Below are 23,219 nucleotides of genomic sequence, written 5' to 3'. Positions count from 1 at the left end.
AGACGGTCAAAGTCAATACACACTATAGACAGCAGTTCAGTAAAGTCATCAAAAAAGCTTGCACAGTATTTGGGTGGTCTATAGATATTTAGGAACAGAGCTCGAGAGGAGCATTTCAGCCGAAGGGCCACATATTCAAAAGAATCAAAGTTTCCATAAGATGTCTTCCTGCATTGAAGGGAATTATTGAACAGAATAGCAACTCCACCCCCTTTCTTATGCATTCTTTCCTGACTCATAAAACTAAAGTTGGGAGGGGTTGATTCGATAAGAACAGCTGCACTGTTATTTTGTTCAATCCAAGTTTCTGTTAAAAACATAAAATCGAGATTGTGCTCAGTGATAAAATCATTGATTAAAAATGTTTTTCCTGCCAAAGACCTGACATTTAATAAAGCTAGTTTAAGTTTGTTAAACACACTATCAGTCATGTTTTTTGTAACAAGCTGTGGCTGACATGGAATCACTGCTAAATTAGATACACTCACACAAACGTTTGAGCGCTTCCTGTTTCTATGATTCACCGCTCTTAATCTATTACCTATCAACACAGATATCGGCAAAGCTACTGGCAGGCAGGGCCCCGACATGTCCTGGAAAGAGTTGAGAGTGCCATACGCCCTTGAGCCTGGACCCATCACATATCAGTAAGAGTTTGTTGTGTTTTGTACACACACATCCTTATCAGGCTTCGGAGACTGCAGAAGCCCCCTCGAAGGGAGGGGAGGTGGTCGACGTAGGCACGGTGATGGAGACGGGCTAGATGGTGCGGGGGTAGAGGACATGCTGCCAGGGGGGGGAGGTGGTTGACGTAGGCGCGGTGATGAGAACGGGGGAGATGGTGCGCGTCTCCGCGGTGATTTTGGTGGGCGTCGTTGAGGAGCGGGGGTAAAGGACATGGTGCCGGCCCTGCGTATCGCCTTCGTTTGGTCTTTGAACTCCAGGAAGGAATCGGTGCCAACCCTCTGTATCTCCTTTGTGTGTTCATCGATCTCCAGGAGGGTGGGCGAGGGTGAAAGGGTGAACGGAGTATCCTCAACGGCGTTGACAGGGGGGGGGGGAAGTGGAGACTCCTCCATGTGTCTCATATGTCTCCCATAATCAGAACATTCCTCAGGCGGGTGCAGTGATAATTCTTCAGGGTTTTCTGCATGATGTGTTGTGTCTTTCTCGTGTTTTGATTCCTCTTGCCGCTTGTCCTTGGCAGAGGGAACAGATTGATGACGCAGGCAGTTGAATATGTTAGAGATAAACAATTTCACTCCTGACTTGTTCAGGCAAACTCCATTTGCCTTGAAAAGATGTCTGCGATCCCAGAAAAAGTTAAAATTGTCAATAAAATGAACAGAATGGTCAGTACAGACAGTTGAAAGCCAGGTATTCAGTGCAAACAATCTGCTGAATCTCTCCACTCCTCTTCTGACTGGCGGTAGAGGGCCACTGATGAACACCTCTGCATTTAGAGAGCTGGCAGTTTCCAACAAACATTTAAAGTCTTCTTTCAGCACTGCTGACTGTTGTTTCACAACATCATTTGTTCCAATGTGCAGTACCACATTCTTCACAGTCGGATGTTCAGCCCCAATATGCAGGATCTTCTCAGCCAAGTCAGAGACCACATCCTTGGGAAAACAGAGTACTTTGGTGTTGTTCTTATTACACAGACCTTTTACATCTCTTACAGCAGAGTCACCCACAATCAGAGTTTCAGGCCCAGTCGTTAGCTTTCCCTCTAGCCTTTTACTTTTAGAGTAGCTATTGGTCCTTACCCTGCTGCGTGAAGAGGACAGGTTATCCAGGTCATCAGATCTCCGGTTCTCGGTCAGCGGAGCGTATCTGTTCTGGATTGGCACACTTGGTGGTTTAGGAGGATTGTTTGTAATTCTCCCTTTAGCAGCTGTCCACTGCTGTTTCCTAGTATGAATAGGGGTTGAAGAGGCGCTCTTCCTGGGTGATAACAATGCAGGCCAGCCGGTCGCATCACAGATTTCGGAGCTCTGGGCTCTGCCTGTTATCCGTCCTCCCAAATCCCATGGAAGTGATTTACTCTTAGGCTTTGCACCCAGAGAGTTCCAGGGAGGACTATCACTTGTAGATTTATTACCCGGTACACCAGCCCTCCTGTTCCTTGGAATCCTTGTAGCTGCTAACTAGCTGTGAGTTAGCATACCCTTCTCCATTACTTTGCAACACTGGTAAAGTCGTGTCATTCCCACGACATAGTCCATTCACTTCCACGTTAACTTCCAACCGTTGCATTTTCATTTCCAACACAGCCATCTTCTGTATAAGTTTCTGGAAGTCATCTGTAGAGAACGGAGGCATTTTGCTACCAACTAGCTTAAGCTAAATAGCAGTAGCCTACCAGGCTTTAGCTGTTGCTAGGCCACGCTATTGTAAGACTGACGTCGTCGTAAAAATGTTGAAATATGGCTGAAACCCTCCGTCTATTTACAAAGATGAACTGTCCCAGTGATAAGTTAATGTCCAGGAGCCGCTGCTCGAAGTTTTCAGAGAATAAGAATAGGAAAATCAGCATAAAAAGTAAGCAGAGGCAAGAGCAAGCAGAAAAGCGTCTGCACTGTAAGAAAGATAAGGACCAGGACCTAGTAAGGATGCTACCTGGGCGCCTCCCTGGGGAGGTGTTCCAGGCACGTCCAGCTGGGAAGAGACCAAGGGGTAGACCTAGGACCAGGTGGAGGGATTATATCTCTTCGCTGCCTGGGAGCGCCTTGGGATCCCCCAGTCAGAGCTGGTTGATGTGGCCAGGGAAAAGAAAGTTTGGGGCTCTCTGCTGGAACTGCTACCCCCACGACCCGACCACGGATAAGCAGGAGAAGATGGATGGATGGATGGTTTAGACCCAGACCATTTACATGTGCCTTTAGCTGGTTAAAAATATGAAAACAAGGAGACATGTTTAAATGACATTGTGATATTGTGATATTGTAAATATATCACAAAAAATTCCAAAGGTTTAGATGAATTTCACATGATATTAATGCCACATGAAGATCAATAATCTGCGATAACGGGCAGTGGTAGTAGAGAGGTCTTTAAATAATATTATACGTCCAACAAATGAGTCTTTCCATTCATTTTGCTATATTCATTCATCATCTCACAGAAGCCTACTCGCCTGTCAGTCCCTGGCTACAGATGGATATATAAAGTAGAGTTTTACAGTGAGCTCGCATATTTGTAATAAGAAACCAGATCCAATGTACGACCTGGTTGTTCACAATGAAAGGTGTGAAAGGTCCTGCTCTGACCACATGTCGAAATTTTGAGAGATATGCTGTAAATGAGAACATGTATGCTATATTTTTGATAATATGATGTATTGTTGTGCCATAGCATCCGGTCCTGAACAGACTGATGATACTGAAGCTACTGGAGACACCGAGGAGGACAACCCTGAGGACCCCAGGTCTCACACACACACACACACACACACACACACACACCACACCACACACCACACACCACACACCACACACCACACACCACACACACACACTAAAGCAAGCATATATACTAAGTATCAGCAGTTTGAATAATGCTGGTTGCATCAAGGCCCTGAGCTTACATGAAGTCATTTCAGTGGGTGTACTGACCACCATACACACAGTTTATGAGCTGTGATATTTTCCTATTTGGACTCTGTTAACCCTTTTCCACCAAAGCAGTTCCAGGGCCAGTTTGGAGCTGCGCCGGCTCTCAACCATTGAAAATTGTTTTAACTCGGCCACCATTTATTTGCTCGACCACCAAAACATTTACATTTATGGGGAAATATGCATCAGGGGACCGGTCAAACAGTGAATTCATAATTTAAGCGGCAAAGGACGTGAGGAAACGTCAGTAGAACTAGAGCTGGGAGATATAGCCTAAAAATGATATCTCTATATGTTTAGGCTATATTGCGATACATGATATACACAGTATATCGCAATATTTTAAATCCCTTTCTATATAACACCAGTATGATGATTTTTCTATTAAAGTGGACCTATCATGCTATAATTGAAACATATATTGTAGGGCCATACCTATATAAAGTATATAAATATTAGGGCCGGGACTTTAACGCGTTAATTAAGATTAATTAATTACACAAAAATTAACGCGTTAAAAAAATTAACGCATTTTAATCGCACTTATTTTTGCACCGCGGAACGTTTCTCACTGGATGAGTTTCAGGCGTACCGATTATACTGGAGCACCAACTAACGTTCATGACTTCAGACAACAACAAACCACAGTGAACAACAGTGGGAAATGTTGTTTTAAAAAACGGACGGATGGAAGCGTCGATAAGAGCACGGTTGTGTGCAAATTATGCAAAAAGGAATTCGCATATCATCGCAGCACATCAAGCCTCAAGTATCACCTCAATGCAAAACATATAGCAGCTAACGTGGAAGCTAGCGTGGACGTTAGCCTCTTTTATCGCGTTCACACCAAAAAGAGCCGGTACTAAAATGAGTTCATGAGAACCTTTTTACCCCCACGAAAGTCCCTGCTAGAGAGCAGAGAGCTGCTAGAGAACAGGGACTTTTGTACGGCTCTCTTGTGAGAAAATAGCTATATTTCTGATTGGCTGGGCGGATTGCAAACCACGCCCCGTAAAACTCCCAAAAAGTGTTGTGAAGCCGCCATTTTATTATCCTCGCATTAGCATTATTAGCATTAGCCCAGCGCAGAAACGCAGAGAGACTAACTTATGGCAACACAAAATAAACCATGGGAGCGGTGGAGATGAGGAAGTGTCGGCGTTCTGGCGATTTACTCGGAAGGCTTCAGTAGAAGCTGCTGGGACTCCCAGCAGCTTCTACTGAAGCCAGTCCCTAACTCCGGGGACTTCCGGCCGGGGACTTTGGGTGGCAGTATACGCCGTGAAGTGGTTTGCGGCCTGCCAGTAAACCCAAAGCAGAAGAAGAAGATGTGACGTCAGCGGCTTCATTTGCCTAATCCACCCTCAGGTTCAAAGAGTTCTCATGAACTAAATTCTCATGAACCTTTGTGGGAAAAGTACTGCGGTGCGCCTAATGGTATACTAAAATCCATGTGAAAAAAATTGCTTCTCACTGTTCTCAGGTCAAATATGTATATGTGATTAAAAATGCGATTAATTTCGATTAATTAATTACAAAGCCTCTAATTAATTAGATTAATTTTTTTAATCGAGTCCCGGCCCTAATAAATATATATATTTTTTCAAAATACCAAACAGATCCTGCATTTTAGCCATGCGTCATTTCGCACCTAATAACAGCCATGCCTCATTTCGCACCTAATAACAGCCATGCCTAATTTCGCGTCGGGCTCCTGATCAGCTGTCAGTGTTCTTTTCCCCATAATGACCGCGTCGCTGCACAATATCCCTTACATATGATTATATAGAGTCATTATTCATTTGTTTTAAAGCAGGAGGCGCAAACACTTGCCTCTGAGAGGGAGAAAAAGAGCCACAGCGGAGAATAAACAGAAGGGCAACCATGCAAGGGAAGTCTTCTTCGCTGCTTTTGTGGCAGACTACAGCGCCACTTACAGGCCTGGCATATGTACTACAGCGTCTCCAGCGCTTTCGAGCAGCAATGGCCGGCCGTGGCCCAACCTCTCATTCCCCTGATAGGTGGAGAATTGACCAATAGCCGTAGCGCCACCGTCCTGACGTCAGGACAGTGTTCAAATCTGTATCAGTCTGTATCAGATCCGTTGCAGCCCCTTTTTTAGAGATTTGGGTATGGAGGAAAATAGAGATGGTTGTGTTTTCTGACACTTGGTGAGTTCCCTGGAACACATGTTCATGTATAAAAGACGTACAAAAGTGCATTTTGCATGATAGGTCCCCTTTAAGATAAGTAGGGCTATTCATGATGCCCAGGCGTATCCCCACCACTCCCATTTATCTGTTTCAAATATAACATTTATAGAATAGTTCAATTAAACTTGGATTAATTTACATCTTGATATTGAGATATTATACACACATATTTTCAAATATTGAAATCTTTCCGTGACTTTTTACAAACTAGCTTAAGGAAAGTGAAACGCATCTACATGTGGATCCGCTGAATACACATTCCTGCATGGTTCTGTCTGAAATGACCATTACAATAATTTGTACATAGGCATCATGATTATTACGATTATTCATTAATGTAAATGAAAAAGCAATGAGCCACATAATTCTGGAGAACAGTATAACGTTTGAGAAGTTGTGCTTGCGATTAAGGCGAGACACCCCAGGTGAATAGGGTACTTTTTTTTAACTTAAAGGTATCAGCTAGACATTTCTCCAGTTAATTACTTACAATAAGGCAATTGTCTTTTGTATTACAAGTTTTCTGAAATAGCATGTTTAAATATGCAAATTACCCATTATCTCATGAAATATGCACATATTTTAACACATTTCAGGAATCGAAATCTGAACTTTGGATAAAGCCAGATTCAAAATTCTTGTTTCATTTTGTAGTCATATTAGTATCTAAGGCTTTTACAGATGGGATATTGGATATCTCTTTTTATCACTCCACAAATCAGAAAATACTGTCAACAGCCCTAAAATATCAATTTTCGCCATGTTTTTAGGTATACAATGTTGTATAATTCAGGCTATGAATTATATATGAACAAACCCTTCTGTAAAAGCCTTCATAATATTTATAGGAGTATAACTGGAAGGTTTGGTGTCTCTACGTGCTACTGAAGTTGAAATTTTGAACTCAGAGTAGGAGAAAAAACTCATTTTGAGAAAACGACCTTTAAAGATTGCAGTGAGGCGCTAGCTAAACCCTCCTGTTCTTTGGATGATAGCTTGTGCATCGACGCACTCCGTGAAGGTATTTCATGTTCGGGGTCATTTGTTTTTTGTATAACCTTGCTTCGTGCAAGTGACAATTGTTGGCGTCTTCTCTGTGAACTTTTTTTTCGCCGTTCTTTTGCCATTTTGAGATTTCAATTTATAGCGGAAAGCTAACCAGGAAGTGTTTTAGCACACCACGTGACGCATCTGAACGAATCACGTTGTCAGAAATTGACACCAGCCAATGAGATTTTGTTTCTTGGTTTAAGACCCCTTTGTGCTTTCACGATTGGTTGCTGATACAAAGGAAATGACCATATTTGGATCTGATGAGATTGTGCAGGAGAGACACAGCTTTCCAACGATATCTCTGTTGACATGGTGCACACAGCGGTCGCGGTACTTTATGTTACGTTAGAATGCTAACTTTTGGTGAATTTAGGAGAAATCTACAGACGCAAATAGACAAACTATAGTAAAATAAACACTTAAATGTGTATTTTGTACGTTTTCCTTCCAAAAGCCTGAAAGAAAACATGTTATGGAATCAAAATAGCACAAAATCTCAAAATTGACCAGTACTTGAAAAAGATGTTTTTGCCTGCCGTGTCTCGCCTTAAATCTGGTTTTGTAGGTCAAAGAGCAACATGAGCCCAGTCCAAAAAGAGTCCACCATCATTGTTCTTGTGACAGAAACTCCTGTGGGCATTGCAGCCACATAAGCAGTGACATCATGACGTGGCTCCTCTTGGCTCTGGTTGGTGCAGCAGCAAACTGGTTCTTAAGTGTTCTGCATGTTGAACCAACTGCGATCCAAACCAGCCCCAACAGGGAAATAGAACGCAGCTCGTTTCAGTGGAAAAGGGGGTGTCAGTTCTCTTATAAGACCTGTCCAGTCACGATAGCTGCTTTTCTAGTTAAATACATCATTGTTTTCTGTAGGAAGGCTGGTTGAAGTTGTTGCCATGGCTGTCAGAAGGGAGTCACGTTTTGGACATAACCTCTTCATTGTCCCCTCTCAGGCACCCAGGCATCACCAGCGGCCTGGTGAAGGGAGCGCTGTCCGTCGCTGCCTCTGCCTACAAAGCTCTGTTCACTGGACAAGGCCCCACACAGGTCAGATTACACCAGGCATCTGATGTCATACCTCATGTTGTTGAGAAGTCCCTAAAGTCCTAAACTAGGAGTGGTCATGATCCCTATCCAAGTCCTTCAGTATCAGATATCTGCCAATACAAAAAGGCCAATCCGGTACTTTTTGAAAACCTTTTTTTCATTTCCTGTTTCTGTAAATTATTGATAAACTATGCACATCACATTAGACAACATTGGCTGCAGAGAGACACTCATTTATTTTATTGGCACTTTAGCAGATATAATTCATGCTGTCTCAATTCAGATAATTCCCACTGTAGCCTATGTCATACACTATTGCAGTGCTAGTGATCCTGTAGTGTTGTTTCAAACGGCTGCTGTGCCATCACAGGAAGTGACAATCTAGCAATGAAGAGCTAGCTAGCTAGCTAGTTAGCAACGTTAGCGGTGACAAATCATTACAAACTGCTCAATTACCCAAAACAATTAAAAGTGGCTTCTTCTAAACACGTGTCGCTGCTAAATTACTTAAACAATAAATACAAACACATGTATAACTTATACAGTGGGGCAAAAAAGTATTTAGTCAGCCACCAATTGTGCAAGTTCTCCCACTTAAAAAGATGAGAGGCCTGTAATTTTCATCCAAGGTACACTTCAACTATGAGAGACAGAATGGGGGGAAAGAATCCAGGAAATCACATTGTAGGATTTTTAATGAATTAATTGGTAAATTCCTCGGTAAAATAAGTATTTGGTCACCTACAAACGAACAAGATTTCTGGCTCTCACAGACCTGTAACTTCTTTAAGAGCCTCCTCTGTCCTCCACTTGTTAACTGTATTAATGGCACCTGTTTGAACTCATTATCAGTATAAAAGACACCTGTCCACAACCTCAAACAGTCACACTCCAAACTCCACTATGGCCAAGACCAAAGAGCTGTCAAAGGACACCAGAAACAAAATTGTAGACCTGCACCAGGCTGGGAAGACTAAATCTGCAATAGGTAAGCAGCTTGGTGTGAAGAAATCAACTGTGGGAGCAATTATTAGAAAATGGAAGACCTACAAAACCACTGATAATCTCCCTCGATCTGGGGCTCCACGCAAGATCTCACCCCGTGGGGTCAAAATGATCACAAGAACGGTGAGCAAAAATCCCAGAACCACACGGGGGGACCTAGTCAATGACCTGCAGAGAGCTGGGACCAAAGTAACAAAGGCTACCATCAGTAACACACTACGCCGCCAGGGACTCAAATCCTGCAGTTGCCAGACGTGTCCCCCTGCTTAAGCCAGTACATGTCCAGGCCCGTCTGAAGTTTGCTAGAGAGCATTTAGATGATCCAGAAGAGGATTGGGGAGAATGTCATATGGTCAGATGAAACCAAAATAGAACTTTTTGGTAAAACCTCAACTAGACGTGTTTGGAGAAGAAAGAATGCTGAGTTGCATCCAAAGAACACCATACCTACTGTGAAACATGGGGGTGGAAACATCATGCTTTGGGGCTGTTTTCTGCAAAGGGACCAGGGACGACTGATCCGTGTAAAGGAAAGAATGAATGGGGGCCATGTATCGTGAGATTTTGAGTGACAACCTCCTTCCATCAGCAAGGGCATTGAAGATGAAACGTGGCTGGGTCTTTCAGCATGACAATGATCCCAAACACACCGCCCGGGCAACGAAGGAGTGGCTTCGTAAGAAGCATTTCAAGGTCCTGGAGTGGCCTAGCCAGTCTCCAGATCTCAACCCCATAGAAAATCTTTGGAGGGAGTTGAAAGTCCGTGTTGCCCAGCGACAGCCCCAAAACATCACTGCTCTAGAGGAGATCTGCATGGAGGAATGGGCCAAAATACCAGCAACAGTGTGTGAAAACCTTGTGAAGACTTACAGAAAATGTTTGACCTCTGTCATTGCCAACAAAGGGTATATAACAAAGTATTGAGATGAACTTTTGTTATTGACCAAATACTTATTTCCCACCATAATTTGCAAATAAATTCTTTAAAAATCAGACAATGTGATTTTCTGGATTTTTCTTTTCTCCTTTTGTCTCTCATAGTTGAGGTATACCTAGGATGACAATTACAGGCCTCTCTCATCTTTTTAAATGGGAGAACTTGCACAATTGGTGGCTGACTAAATACTTTTTTTCCCCACTGTATTTATATAGTTCTGTGATTTCCATAGCAACAGCAACTGAACACGCTACTTCGGCTACATAGCTAAGATGTGTTATGAGTACACAGTGCGTTTTTCCATCCTTCACATTCTCTCTGTAATTTCAGAAGTCTGCAATTTGAGACACAACATATGTCTTTAAAACTAGTGGCTGGTGTAGTATTGACACGATAATAGAAAAATAGAGCATTACTGAGCAGCTAATGTTAGCCTAAACTTAATTTTAAAAGATTAAACAGTACACCCGACAGCCTTTCAGACAGTGGCATAACACAACACATCACAGTGGATATGCTTGTGGAAAGCAGGATTTATTTGATATAATAATCAATATTTTTGGTTTAGAAGAGTTTAAAGTAGAGCCACACAGTTGGAACACTCGGCATCAACATGTGGAAAAAACCCAAAGCTTGAATGGTTCCTTTTTTTCTTTGTATGTTTATGGGAGATTTGGTTTCATATAACCAGTAGAAGCATTCCTCTTGTTTCTCTGCAGCCTCCTGTGGATGCGAACACCCAGGAAACCATGATGGCCGTGCTGGTGGAGATGGGTTTCGGGGACAGGCCACTGAACCAGAGGCTGTTAAAGAAATACAACTTCGTCCTGCTGGACGTGGTGAACGAGCTGGTGCAGATGACTGACAATGACTGGTACTCTACACGCTACTGACAGGAGAGAGAGAGGAAGAGGAGAGGAGATGACACCAGAAATGATGGATGAAGAGAGATTAGAGGAAAGACTGGAGGAGAGGATTTATTTCCGCTCATCTCCCTTTTTGCCTTCCTCTTTCTACACATCTCTCTTCTGATTGGTCCAGTTGGAGACATTCCAGCAAACTCTCTGGGATATCGTAGGGCATCAAACACTGTCTGTGGAGATATGTTTATCTTAGGCTGCTTTGCACTGGAATTTTAGAGATAAGAGATGTGTTCTTACAGTTTCAAAGGAGCTATGTGTAGCATTTAGTATTTCTTAAAATCAAGCCCACCTTTCCCATGAGCCTCACTGCAGCCTGCAACGAAACCGTTGGTCTATTTGTTTTTGAAAAGCAACCAGAACTACAAAGTTGGTAAAAGCCTTCAGGAGCTGAAAATATGTACTTTAATGTGACACAATATGCTAACAGGTTCAAATACGAAACAGTTCCATGCTATAAAATATTGTAACAGATTTTAGATTAAATCTAAGATGCAATTTAGTGGTACATATTCCCAAATTGTTAATTAAAATGCTACACATAGCATATTCCTGCTTTGCCGTTTTACCTGGGACATTGATGAAGTACAAAGCAGAGAGATAACCTTTGGTGTGGATGTTCACAGCACGGTTCCTTTGGTACCAGTAGTCACATGATAGATGGTCACAGACTGAATATCCACATTGAAGTCATTGAAGCTTTTTCCGTGCACCAAACAGCTCAGAGCACTGATCTACTTCCTTTCACAATGTGCTGTGTTAACATGGTGGCTCCTGTGTTGGGTACCTTCTCTAAAATGCTAACAGGTCGGATAAGTTGCTTTTTTGCAAACATTCAACATCGTCTTTATGTCACATTTATTTGTTTACGTTGTGCAAAATCCAGAGTCACCCATGTCTATTTTCCAAGGATAAATTGGACCTTATCTGCCATAGAGTTAATGAAATAAATAACCTGGTTCCGGGCAACACAACACTAGGTCCACGTTGCTTAATATAGGGTTATGGTCATTTCATACTTAAAGGTCCCATGTCTTGTCCAATGCCATTGTTGAGGTCTACTAGAATAGATTTACATTGTTCAATCTTCCAAACTCACATTGGTTTCTCATACAGCATCTCTGTATAGTATGTGTATTCACTCTCTGTCCTACACACCTTGTTGGAGCTCCTGCCCCCCCCCCTCCCTGTGAGCCCAGTGTGCTCTGATTGGTCAGCTCGCCCACTCTGTTGTGATTAGTCAACCACCGTTACAGCTGAACATCAGTGTGTATGTTTTACAATGGCGTTGGCAACCAGAAAATGACACCAGTAATGACAAACAGATGAGAATGCTGCGTGGGGTCTGGGTGCCGTGTTGGCGGGGCGTTGCGGGGCTCGCTGCTCCGCCCATTGGGGCTCGAGGAGCGGACAGTGTGAGGTGGATTACTGGTGTCGTTTCCTGGTTGCTGTGTGGGGTCTGAGCAGAGAAAAGATAAGGGTGTGTGTGTGTGTGTGTGTGTGTGTGTGTGTGTGTGTGTGTGTGTGTGTGTGTGTGTGTGTGTGTGTGTGTGTGTGTGTGTGTGTGTGTGTGTGTGTGTGTGTGTGTGTGTGTGTGTGTGTGTGGTGTGTGTGTAGCTCCGCGGATTGGTGCATTTAGACCAGGGATTGGCAAATGACGGCCCGGGGCCCCCCCCACCTCCTCTTTATGCAGCCCTCAGATTAATTTATAAACAACGTAATTAATTAAAAAAAATATATATATATATATATTTTGTATTGTTTTACTTGTAGTACTGATACCGTCCACTAGACTCCTAGTTACGTCGCGAGCAGCGTAGCTACATGATTTTGTTCGGCAGCCAAATAGCGCAAAATAATCTCTGACACGTTTGTGTGTATTGTGTTTGTTTCCCGGGGAAACACTCACAAGAAACACCGGCTGTTGTTATGCCTGCTGTGACGTTAAGTTGCCGCTTGTAATTATGCCTTTACAAGCTTAAAGATTGTATTTATCATCTGAATTTGGCGAAACAAGTTTAATATTCTTAAAACCAAGACTTTGTTTATTTGGAATCAGATGAAAACAAACTGTCACGGACCCTGCCGTGTTATCTATGATTACTACGCTTTTCATTCATAATTTCAGCGGGAGGGAGGGGGAGCGGTGCTGAGGAATAGCAGAGACAGGCTACAAGTGTCTTAGGTTCAAGTTAGACAACTAATGTCTGGATTAGTGTTCATGACTTCATGTTTATGTCATCTTAATGCACACACATTTTCCGTGCTTTCCAATAGTTTAAAATAGTTGTATTCCACTGTTAAATAACCTTTTCAATACAAACATGCCACTTGTGAAAATTAAATAAAATGTCTGTGAACTGATATTTGTTTAGTGAGCTTATTAGGGTGCATTCAGACCTAATAGTCCGCTCTCTGGTGCGCACCAGACCACAGTTTGTTACATTGTTTCATTTTTCAGAAGGTTCGGTTTGCGTTCACACGGGCAAAACTCAAACGGACTATAAACTTTAAACACAAGTCATGTGCACATGCTGTTCAACCATTGGTCAGACATTAAGGGGGTAAAAACGCAAATCCCGGCAATTTCTACCGGAGCCTCCGCCATGGAGCATCGGCACTTTCGGCAGGTTATTCTCATGCTGCTGTTAATCTGGAGATCAACAGACACTAGCGGCCCGCGCATATGATTATATAATCAGACAACGTCCGTTAAAAAACATTACAACACATATAATGAGAGATGTTCTGCAGTAAGGAGGGGCGTTTCACCGACAACAGGTGTTCTTACTTTTATGTAGCTGACTGAGCATTTTTACTTTACACGACACTGTTCAACACTTCATTCTGCTTCACTCTTTAACTAAACAACCGCGGATGTCTTGAAAGACTCTTTCGCTAAAGATTTTTGAAGAGATCCGCGTTCTTGTGACACGTAAATACTAGCTTCCTATGTTTTGGTGTGGACTGCGTTCACACCAGCAATGAACTGCTCCAGAGTTTGTAAGCAAGCGTTCCGAGACCACCTATTTTAGCGGACCAGAGTCCGGTTGTTTAGTTCTCTTAAGAAGTCTCGGACTGTGTTCACACCGACCAAAATGAACCGCACCAAGCGGCTAAACGCACCAGGGTTCGATTCAACCGGACTATAAAAGGCTGGTGTGAATGCACCCTTAGAGGATGTTCCCGGAAAGATTGTAAAATGTCAATGAAGATGTCGGACTTAGTATATTTGTTCATTATTACATAAAATAGGCCGACATGGAATTTGTGTGTGTTCCAAGTGAATCTGCGGCCCCCTGGTGGCCAGTACATCAATTATGTGGCCCCCACCACCATCCAAGTTGTCCATCCCTGATTTAGACCAATTGGTCCATTTGGACTTATACCCCATTTACACGGGAACATTTGCGTTTACGCACCGTATGCGTTTTTAAAAAAGTATTCCGTTCACAGAGGGTGTTTCTCAATCGCGAGGATGCTGGCTTGGTAGTCGCGTACTTCCAAGTCACTTCCTTCAGAAACGAAGCAAGTATGCTTCCACGCCACGGCTTCGGAAAACAAAGAAGAATGGAACAGGCTAACAAGTGTGCCACTCTCTCTAACGGTTTCAACATAAACTGTACCGAAAATAAATACCTCACGATGTCTATCTAATTATGAACTTGCTTTACTTTCAAATAAACACATTTTTGGTCATAACAAACAAATCTAACAAAGTAACATATTTACCAACACATGTTCTACGCCACTACTTACATTTAAATGTGTGCTGCGTCGGTTCAGCCATTCTCCGCAAGGGTTTTTTAAATTGGTCCGTGTGCAAAGCATTGTGGGGATTTTAAGGACGAGAAGTCTACCCATGTGCAGCCTCGAAATGTCCCCAAACCAAGGACGCGGCCTCGTGGAATTCCAAGTATGCTGGAGATTGGAACAGTCCTTCGGCGGCACTCGATGACGTAGCATCCTTGAAATATTGGCTTAGAAGCCAGAATCCTCGAGATTGAGAAACGGCCATGCATTCGATTCATTTAACCTGTCCGTTCACACGAGACCGCTGGCAATGCTGGAAACGCTGTAGTACATATGCCAGGCCTGTAAGTGGCGCTGCTGCCGCCACAAAATACACCAAAATCAGCGAAGACCCCGGAGCATGGTTGCCATGGTTGCCCTTCTGTTTATTCTCCGCGGTGGACGGCGTGTTCTCCTGCTGTATATCTCTCAGGTAGACCACCAGCAGATGAAAAACACCCACCTCTCCGCCTCTTCCAAGGGACGAGGGGACCGTGCGGCAGAGTTTCCGTTAACATTTTTTTTCGCCGGTCAACATGTCCGTTAAAGTTTAAATCTTCCATACAAAATTTGAAAAGTGCAGGTCAAAGGTCTTCTTTGTTATTTATTGAGCTTTAAAACAAATTGATAATGACTCTGTATAATAATATAAGAATAATAAACGGAGCCTCTCTTTTCCTCCCCCTCTTCTGACAGCCCAGCAGCTGATCTCTGAGCAGGAGACGTGGGGAGAGGGAGACGTGGGGAGAGGGAGGCGGGGCTATTTCATCGTTATCAGAAAATGATCGTATAGAGGCGATTACACAGAGCCGTTTGACCCCCCAGAGCGTTCCGTTTGCAGATCTATCCACCTTGGGACCCGTTATCGTTTGCGGGGTCCATTTCTATCGTTTTGTTACGGCCTCGTGTAAACGAAAGGGCTATACGCAAGAGAAACTATGCGGATACAACCCGTTTCGTCCTCGTGTAAATGGGGTCTTAGTGACGTCAACCTGCCCCGGAAGGGGGGGGTTCAGGTTTCAGCTTTAGGCCTGTGTATTACTTCATGTAAACTCTTGAAGATTTACTAAGTACAATCAGGGTTTGGGAACATATGCATCATGTATAAGGATGTCACTGGACAAGCAAAAATCATTTTAGCTTTAGAGAATTTGTCAAACAATTTTCCAAAAGTGTTATTAGAAATCCCCAGATGTCCAGATTGTGATATAGAATTACATTTAGTCTGGAGCACTGGAGCCACCTGCCTATCAGTCCTGTTGGTAAAGAGCAGGTTTTTTTATGAGCTTGGTATTAAGTGAATACATGTGCTCACTAAGGTGCAAGTATCTAAGAGTATAGATAGATAGATAGATAGATAGATAGATAGGTACTTTATTGATCCCAATTTGGGAAATGTTTGCATATGGCTGCATTATTGTCATTCATTTATTGATTTTATCTCACTGTACTGTGCATGAACTACTGAAGCTGATTGGAAGAACATCCCCCTTTAGACTCTGGATTTGGTGTTTTTACTTAAAAGCTACGGGACACAGATACCGTTCAGTAAACAGTCTTTTTAAATAAAGTTTGCCTTTCACACACATTCCCTGGACGTGTTAGCTGGCTAAGGATCCCAGACTGAAGGTCTTATTCTTCAAATAAACTATTTGTCTGACGTGCATCATGCAGGAAGTTACAAACAAACACAATTACACAATTTGTTCTTATTTTTTCAGAGCCGATTGATATATGGGATTCACCAATGATTTATTTTAGCTCTTTCTTTAGGTAAGAGAGAATTTTACTAGTGGGCGAGAGCAGAATACATCTTCACTGTCCACAAATTGTTTGTCTAATTAAAAAAAAAAATGGTTTTAAAACTTGAGGAACATAAAATAACTGTTAAAATATGCATAACGTTTAATGTTTGAATACAATACAATTTATGTATATATTTATAGATATGGATCAGCTCCAAAATGACTGAACACACGTGACGCAGATCTCACCTGATCAGTCAGATTGGGATTAGCTACGTCGGGTGGAATCCCCTCCGCAGTGTGTTCTTATCATTGAGCTTCTTTTCTTCAAAGTGGACCGGTGTCCAGGCTTATATCCTAAACCTAAAGGATGTGTACATTACAACTCTCCAAACTTAAACTGGAATCAGTGTGAAAAGGTGTTTGTTTCCCTTCACAAATGTAAGAATATGTACAGAAGTCTGTAGTTGGAAGCTATGACTATCAGCTGAATCTTTAGTTTCAAATTGTTTAGGGTGCTTTTGCTTGGAATGCCTGAAGACTGTTTGGTGATGATGTTGTATTTAAGGCTTATTGGATTGATTGGATTTCTGCCGTGTGTTAGTGTTTCCTTTTGTAAAAATGTTACCAAGTGGATTGGAGAAGATTTGGGGTTGGAGTTGAAGACATCCTTTAATAAAAAGCTTGTAGGATTATAATTTTGTTCATATGTTATATATAATGTAAATCAGTGGTTTAAAAAACCTTGATATGATAATTCAGCTTTTTAGTTTTTGTCCTATAAAAGTCACTGTCTTTAGTGATCCATAAACACAAGAAAGTTAAAAGGAATAGTTCAACATTTAAGGAAATAGGCTAATTTGCGTTCCTGGACATTGAGTTGCTCCCAAAAGAATGATACATTGTGCATAAAGAAATGACCACATAACCCTATTCAAATATGTCTTGGTGAGAGATATTTGGAAATTCCTTGTGAAACATGGAGGGGTTATTTTTTGTTTTGGAGGTGCCCCTGAGTTCTCCTGGGGTAAACTTCAACTTATTCCAGAGTTTCTTGTTCATAATGCATCATGTATTCACTGAACTGACTCTGACCACAGTCCCTTTAAAAGACATGAAGTGGGTATTAATGAAACTTTGTTGCATGTGTCTGATCCAAACTCCTGCGAGGTGAACGCGGTTGAAATGTGCACTGGATAAAAGTGAAGAGATTCTTATGATGTACTGCAAGTCATTTTGCTTTAAATGAATGTGTATGTGTTCCACAAGCGATGGGCAAGGGAAGTATTTTCATATTGGGGTATGAATACATGTCAAGTATTTATGGAGGCTAAAACTGGATAATTTTTTCTTTTTTTTTCTGTGTTGCACTTTATGAACATGTACAAATCAATATGTCTCAAATTAAAGTCATTACACTGATGCAGTATGACTGTTTCCTGTTCCTGTTTAATGACATTAGTCTGCTAAAGGGAAGCATGTGTGACAAAAAGGAAGCTCAGCTACAGTACTGTGAAGAACCACCTTAACATACTGTACAAAACTACAACTATTACTTTTTATATATCTTTTAACATATTTTAATATGGCTTTTGTCAGGATGTGTTTGACGTACTATATTAGGATTTTTTTCAACATTATATACTTGAACTTTTCTGTATTTTTGGAAATATTGTACTTACTATGACTTTTTAATGATATTTTCAACAAAACATTTTTTAAACGCATTGTCCATAGAAGTAATAATTGTCAGCTTGTGCTTTCTATATCCAATGATCATGACATGGTAGTAAAAATCAGCCCCACCGGGAGTAAAAGAAAGCCACTTTCTGGTTAAAGCCATTTTTTATTCTGAAATTCAGCATCCTCAATAACCCCCAAAACCACTCCAAATGTGTCCAAATCGGCCAGGTCATTTTATGTTTGTTATTGTTCACATAGGCTTTAATCCCATTCATTTAAATTAACACCATTTATGCAAATTGTGCAAATTGCCCAACATATGCAAATTAGCATCCGGCAGTTTCTATGTGCTGGGGATCAATACGATACATTTCTTTGGGAAACTCAACAGTTCAGGGTTAACTCAGATGGTAACTACACAAACATATTGAATACACTTGATGAACCAGCCTTATTTAGAGACTAAGTGATGCCAAAGAGTTTTACTTTGAAAGGTGTGACAGGAAGTGTCAGTGTGTTGTGTTCAGGGCGGTGACACCATAGGGGTGACACTGTGGGAACTGTGTGACTCGTCCTCTGCCGTACTGCCAAACAGCAGACCGGAAGTAATCGAACAGGACAGGAACAGGACTGAGATGGAATCAGGCAGCTGTTAACATCTTCTCAGGCTCAGCCGCAGGTATGCTGTCAGCACAGAGGGTGTTTCTCAATTGCGAGTACGCTTGCTTGGTAGCACATGTCTGCCGAGCATCTTGCTTCAGAAGCGAGGCAATAATACTTCCTGGCATTCGGAAAACAAAGAGTGGAACAGGCTAGCAAGTGTGCAGGTGTGTGTCACATGAGAGGCACTGCCTTACATATTTCGCCACAGTTTTGGGGAAATTGGTCCGTGTGCAAAGCATTGTAGGGATTTTAAGACCGCGGAGTCTACACATGTGCAGCCTCGAAATGTCTCCTAACAAAGTACGCTGGACTCGGTAGATTTCCAAGTATGCTGGACATTGGAACAGTACTTCGGCAGCACTCGATGACGTAGTATGTTTGAAATAGTGGCTCTGCAGCAGCTTTACTCGACATTGAGAAACACCCAGAGACTTGATCTAACTACTGTGGCCGCAGCTCAAGTCAGTTATTTTCATTTCCTCGCTCCTCGCTCCTCGCTATCACCGGCAGTCGATTTGTCTGTGCCATCTTGAGTAGCGTCCCATGGCGCTTATTTCTGCCGGAGGATCGAGGAGCGATAATCGAGGAACTACCAGACCATCCTCCGATGAAATCCTCAGATACTCGCCCGCCCCCTTACTGTGTATCCAGGGGCGGATCTACCGGGGTGGCATGGGGTGGCAACTGCCACCCTAAACAATAGCCTTGCCACCCCAGCTGCCACCCCAGTTGGCATCTTTGTTTTGAAAGAAAAGTTGTTGCTCATCGGACATTTATGAGAGAAAGTCTCTAATGTCCGAGTGCAAGTGAATGCAGCACAAGATGCACGTCATGTAACCCCTCCCCCGGTCCTGGCGCGAGAGTGGAAATATGATTGGTGGCGAATTCATTTGAACGGGACGACGCAAAACGAGAAGCCTTTCGGAACCAAGCACTAAAGGAATGAGGTAGTTGCGGTCTACAATGACAGAGAAGAGAATGTCAAGTTTGGCTGTACTCAGCATTGAATCAAAACGCACTACAGCTGTTGATCTTAATAAGTTTGTGAGGCGTTTTGCTGAACAAAATAGTAATCGCCGCATTCAGCTGTAATAGACATGCCAACTTGATGCTCTGCTCACGGATGACTCGATGAGAATAACAAACTGTTAAGATGATGACCTTGTATGCGTGTATATATTTTTTTCTTTGAGGGGGTCTGCCCCCCAAAAACAATTGTAAGTCCTGAACAAGTAAAATAAGACGGTGTGTAAAACTACACTGCCCAGCCAACAGAAAGTAACCACTTTGATTTAACTAGGCCAGTAGGTAAGGACCTTCCACTGGATAATAACTGCAGCGATGTTTTAGCTGAATACACGTTTTTTAACCCTAACTGATGCAGTTAGTCACTTTTTTAATGTTTGTTCTTTCTGATGTAAAGTCAAGGTTGTAACTGTATATCAATAATGATATAATTACTTGTTTTTCAAATTTGAAGGAGGGTGAGCAAGCATCTTGATGAACATTCATCATTAACTCCTCCAAAAAATAAATATAGTTTATTCAATAATAAATGAATATGTGAATCATAAGTTATTCACTATATCTGTAAAGCGTCTTTGAGCACCTGTAAAAACGCTAACAAATTAAATCTATTATTATTATTATTTATTAACAGTGATTGACAGCTTATAGGAATAATATGATTGTTAATAGTATCATATTCATTCAGACAAACATCGATGAGACAGTTAATTAATGTACTTATTGCAGCAGTCTGCATAGATTTGGAACCCCTGCTGGTCTAAGAGTGAGACAAACTCATTCAGTTATTGTTCAGTTAAAATTCATTAAATTACGTCTGCCACCTTATATGTAAGGCTTTACTGATGTGCCACAATAATATCACCTATGTGATTGAGTTAAAATATTAATATTGTGGCTTTCCAAGTTAACATTGATTGTAGGGGTGTAACGGTTCACAAACATTTCGGTTCAGTACGTAACTCGTTTTTAGGTCACGGTTCGGTTCGGTACGTTTTCGGTACAGCAGAAAAAATTATCACAAAACATTAAAAACATTTTTTTAATTATTATTAAACTGTGACTAATGTATTCAAATAAATACAAAATATAGTCAAATAAACATTAAGGTGCAGCATTTCGATGAACTGAAATAATCTGTATTTGAACTGTACTAGTACCTAAGCAGCCAGCTTGACATTAGGACTTGCTTGTCATTGTATTTTCATGTTGTTTAAAGAAAGATTAACTTGTCCACATTGCTTGCTGAAATGGCAGATCTGCTGGCACTAACAATGTCTCCTGCTGTGGAGAACACCCTCTCTAGGGACAGAGGTAGCACAGCCAGGTAGCGCTTTGCTAACATGGCAACATAAGGATACTTGGCGTTTGTAATAGCTTTGGCTCGGTCTGAACTTTCTGCAAGTGGTGGAGGCTTAAATGCTAGTGGGAGTTGGGTTTGCACTTCAGTCTTTTTTCTTTTGGTACTGGCGATATTCACATTCGGGTGATGCCTTTTCAAATGAGTGTGATGTATTGCCAGCCGCGTAACCAATGTTAGTTGAACAATACCGACAAACAGCTTTGGTTCGGTCCACCTGTCTTTGTCCGTCATCCTTGTACGTAACTACGAAACCAAAATGTTCCCAAACCGGAGACTTCAATGATGCTGGAGGATTTTCAGCTCAACTTTATCTGCGTTCGCCATTTCGACAGTTCCTCAAATTACTGACTACATTTGAACGCATCCCTGTGACCAGCTCTCATAGTATGCCTCTCGTCCAATGAAATTACTTGGTCGCTCTATGATATATACCTGAGATTACTTCCAGAAAGTTGTTCATGTTCTCAATTTGTTTACGTTTAACGCTATATTCGTTCGGTACACACGTGTACCGAACCGAAGGGCCCGTACTGAATAATTTCAGTACGGGTACGTGTACCGTTACACCCCTAATTGATTGATATGATTGCGATTTAAATCAGCATATACTTCTGTCAGGGGATGCCACCCCTCAAAATCTCCTGCCACCCTCTTGCCACCCCATGAATATTTGTCTAGATCCGCCCCTGTGTGTATCCCTCACTGATTGGACGATGCAGCGCATGCACTGATCTGTTGCTTCTTGACATGAGAGCAGTTTCCCAGCGGAGTGAAGAAAACACATGAAGCTCACGGGCAGAGCCGGCCCGACCCATTAAGCAACATAAGCGGCCGCTTAGGGCCCCGCAGCCACTAAGGAACCCACTAGCAAAAAAAAAAAAATTTAAAAAAAACTTTGAGTCAATAATATAATACATTAACCGTGCTTTACCTGAACTTCATCATGACACTAGAGAGGACGGCAGGATTGTAATTTCCCGTGTTCAGTGAATGCAACAGAGGCAAGACACCAGACCAACCAGAGAGTTGAATGGAAATAAACATCTGTCTTATTGGCTGACAGGTACCTATCCTGTGAGCTGTGACAATGTTTAAAATAAACTGTCAGTCGGACTCAGAGTTTTTGAAGATGGACATAAGAACATTTTTTCTTAAAAAAGACGACAATTCTCAAGTGGTGGCTCACACAACAACCCCAGAGCCACCACTTGAGCCAGGTGAACAAGGTATGTAAATGTCAGTAAACTTCCAAGTTATGCGAACAAGCAAAGCATAAATTACAGCTACATTGACGTTACTTTGAATCGCGGGGGTAAGCTAAACCGTTAGCAAGTAGCTATAGCTAGCCAGATATATTAAATAAACACTTTGTCATACAATCTAAATGTAATGTTTTTTAGCGTTACCTGGTGATTTAAAAGAAAGCTCTCTGGGAAATGTTGACTTACTGTTCGACATGAAGCTAGAATAAGGTGACCAGATTTTCAAAAAAAAAATTCAAAAGTTTTGCGGTCAATATATCATTAACATATCCAATTTTCTTCACTGTTAAAGAAAAAAGGGGGACAATTCTGGTTCAATGTAATTCGAACATTTTAACTGTCGGATACAGACAGAAGGACGATAGCTCATATATGACACTTCAAAGGTCTTTAATTTTGAAACTGCACATCAGATTGTCCAGATACTCTCTGAGTGATTAGATGGGGTTTCCTGCTATCACCCTGAAGTGAAATAAGTATTTGATACTGGATAGTTTTTGTTTTATTCTTATCTAAAAATAGAGGGATGATAGCTCATATGAGATTTCAAAAGTATTTGATTTTGAAACTCTACATCAGATTGTCCTGATTCTCTCTGAGTGACTAGATGGGGTGTCCTGCTATCACCCTGAAGTGAAGTAAGTATTTTATTGACTTCGAATGACTCTTTGATTATGGACGGTTTCCATCCATCCATCCATCCATCCATCCATCCATCCATCCATCTTCTCCCGCTTATCTGTGGTCGGGTCGCGGGGGTAGCAGTTCCAGCAGAGAGCCCCAAACTTTCTTTTCCCTGGCGACATCAACCAGCTCTGACTGGGGGATCCCAAGGCGCTCCCAGGCCAGCGAAGAGATATAATCCCTCCACCTGGTCCTAGGTCTACCCCTTG

General features: G+C 42.0%; 1 protein-coding gene across 1 annotated transcript in view; it reads left to right on the top strand.

Annotated features, from left to right (window-relative positions):
* The window catches only part of LOC117560058 (next to BRCA1 gene 1 protein-like), a 65,303-nt gene extending 53,273 nt beyond the window's left edge, over positions 1 to 12,030 (top strand). Inside the window, 3 exon segments of the mRNA XM_034236808.1 lie at positions 3,358 to 3,430; positions 7,837 to 7,930; positions 10,592 to 12,030. Coding sequence (XP_034092699.1) covers positions 3,358 to 3,430; positions 7,837 to 7,930; positions 10,592 to 10,765 — 341 coding nt within the window. The 3' untranslated portion in view covers positions 10,766 to 12,030.
* The last annotated feature ends 11,189 nt before the right edge of the window (positions 12,031 to 23,219 follow it).

The sequence above is a fragment of the Gymnodraco acuticeps genome, unplaced genomic scaffold, assembly GCF_902827175.1.
Source record: "Gymnodraco acuticeps unplaced genomic scaffold, fGymAcu1.1, whole genome shotgun sequence".
Taxonomy (NCBI): domain Eukaryota; kingdom Metazoa; phylum Chordata; class Actinopteri; order Perciformes; family Bathydraconidae; genus Gymnodraco; species Gymnodraco acuticeps.
The sequence above is the reverse complement of the archived record's forward strand: the minus strand, read 5'-3'. Positions and strand labels throughout refer to the sequence as shown.